Source organism: Haliaeetus leucocephalus, unplaced genomic scaffold (genome assembly GCF_000737465.1).
Source record: "Haliaeetus leucocephalus isolate CR32 unplaced genomic scaffold, Haliaeetus_leucocephalus-4.0 Scaffold162, whole genome shotgun sequence".
In the NCBI taxonomy this organism is placed as follows: Eukaryota; Metazoa; Chordata; class Aves; order Accipitriformes; family Accipitridae; genus Haliaeetus; species Haliaeetus leucocephalus.
Window position 1 is genome coordinate 5,689,163 of NW_010972598.1, and position 504 is coordinate 5,689,666.

At 68.1% G+C, this 504-nt stretch overlaps 1 protein-coding gene across 1 annotated transcript in view; it reads right to left on the reverse strand.

Annotated features, from left to right (window-relative positions):
- KCNK1 (potassium channel, subfamily K, member 1) overlaps window positions 1-498 on the reverse strand; it is a 33,950-nt gene extending 33,452 nt beyond the window's left edge. Inside the window, exon 1 of the mRNA XM_010562650.1 lies at window positions 119-498. Coding sequence (XP_010560952.1) covers window positions 119-473 — 355 coding nt within the window. The 5' untranslated portion in view covers window positions 474-498. The remainder of the gene's footprint in view (window positions 1-118) is intronic.
- Window positions 499-504: the final 6 nt, after the last annotated feature.

Sequence of the window (504 nt, forward strand, 5' to 3'; positions counted from 1 at the left end):
CCTCACGCAGCGGGGGAGGGCGGCCCCACACCAACCCCTCCAGCCCCGCGGCGGCCCTGAGGGGGGTCCGGGCCTCCCCGGAAGGCCTCCGGTGGCGGCTGGACCGCCGTTGCCTTACCCGTGGTGGAGAGGACGGTGCTGGCGAAGAAGAGGGAGGAGGTGAAGTCCCAATTCCAGTTGCCCGAAGCGTTGCTGAGCACCGAGACGCCGTAGTTGCTGGCCTCCAGCACCCGCATCAAAAACTGCTCCAGCTGCTGCTCCGAGAGGCAGGCGTGCTCCTCCAGGAAGCGTTGCTTCAGCTTGCCCAGCTCCTGGCGCAGCAGGTCTTCGTAGGGCAGCTCCACCGAGGAGAAGACCACGGCGCCGAACACCAGGTAGAGCAGGTAACCCAGCACCAGCAGAGCGAAGCACCAAGCGGAGCGGTGCTGCTCCACCAACCGCACGCAGGAACTGCCCGCCAACGACTGCAACATCTTCCCGCAGCCGGGGACGGGCCGCCGAGGG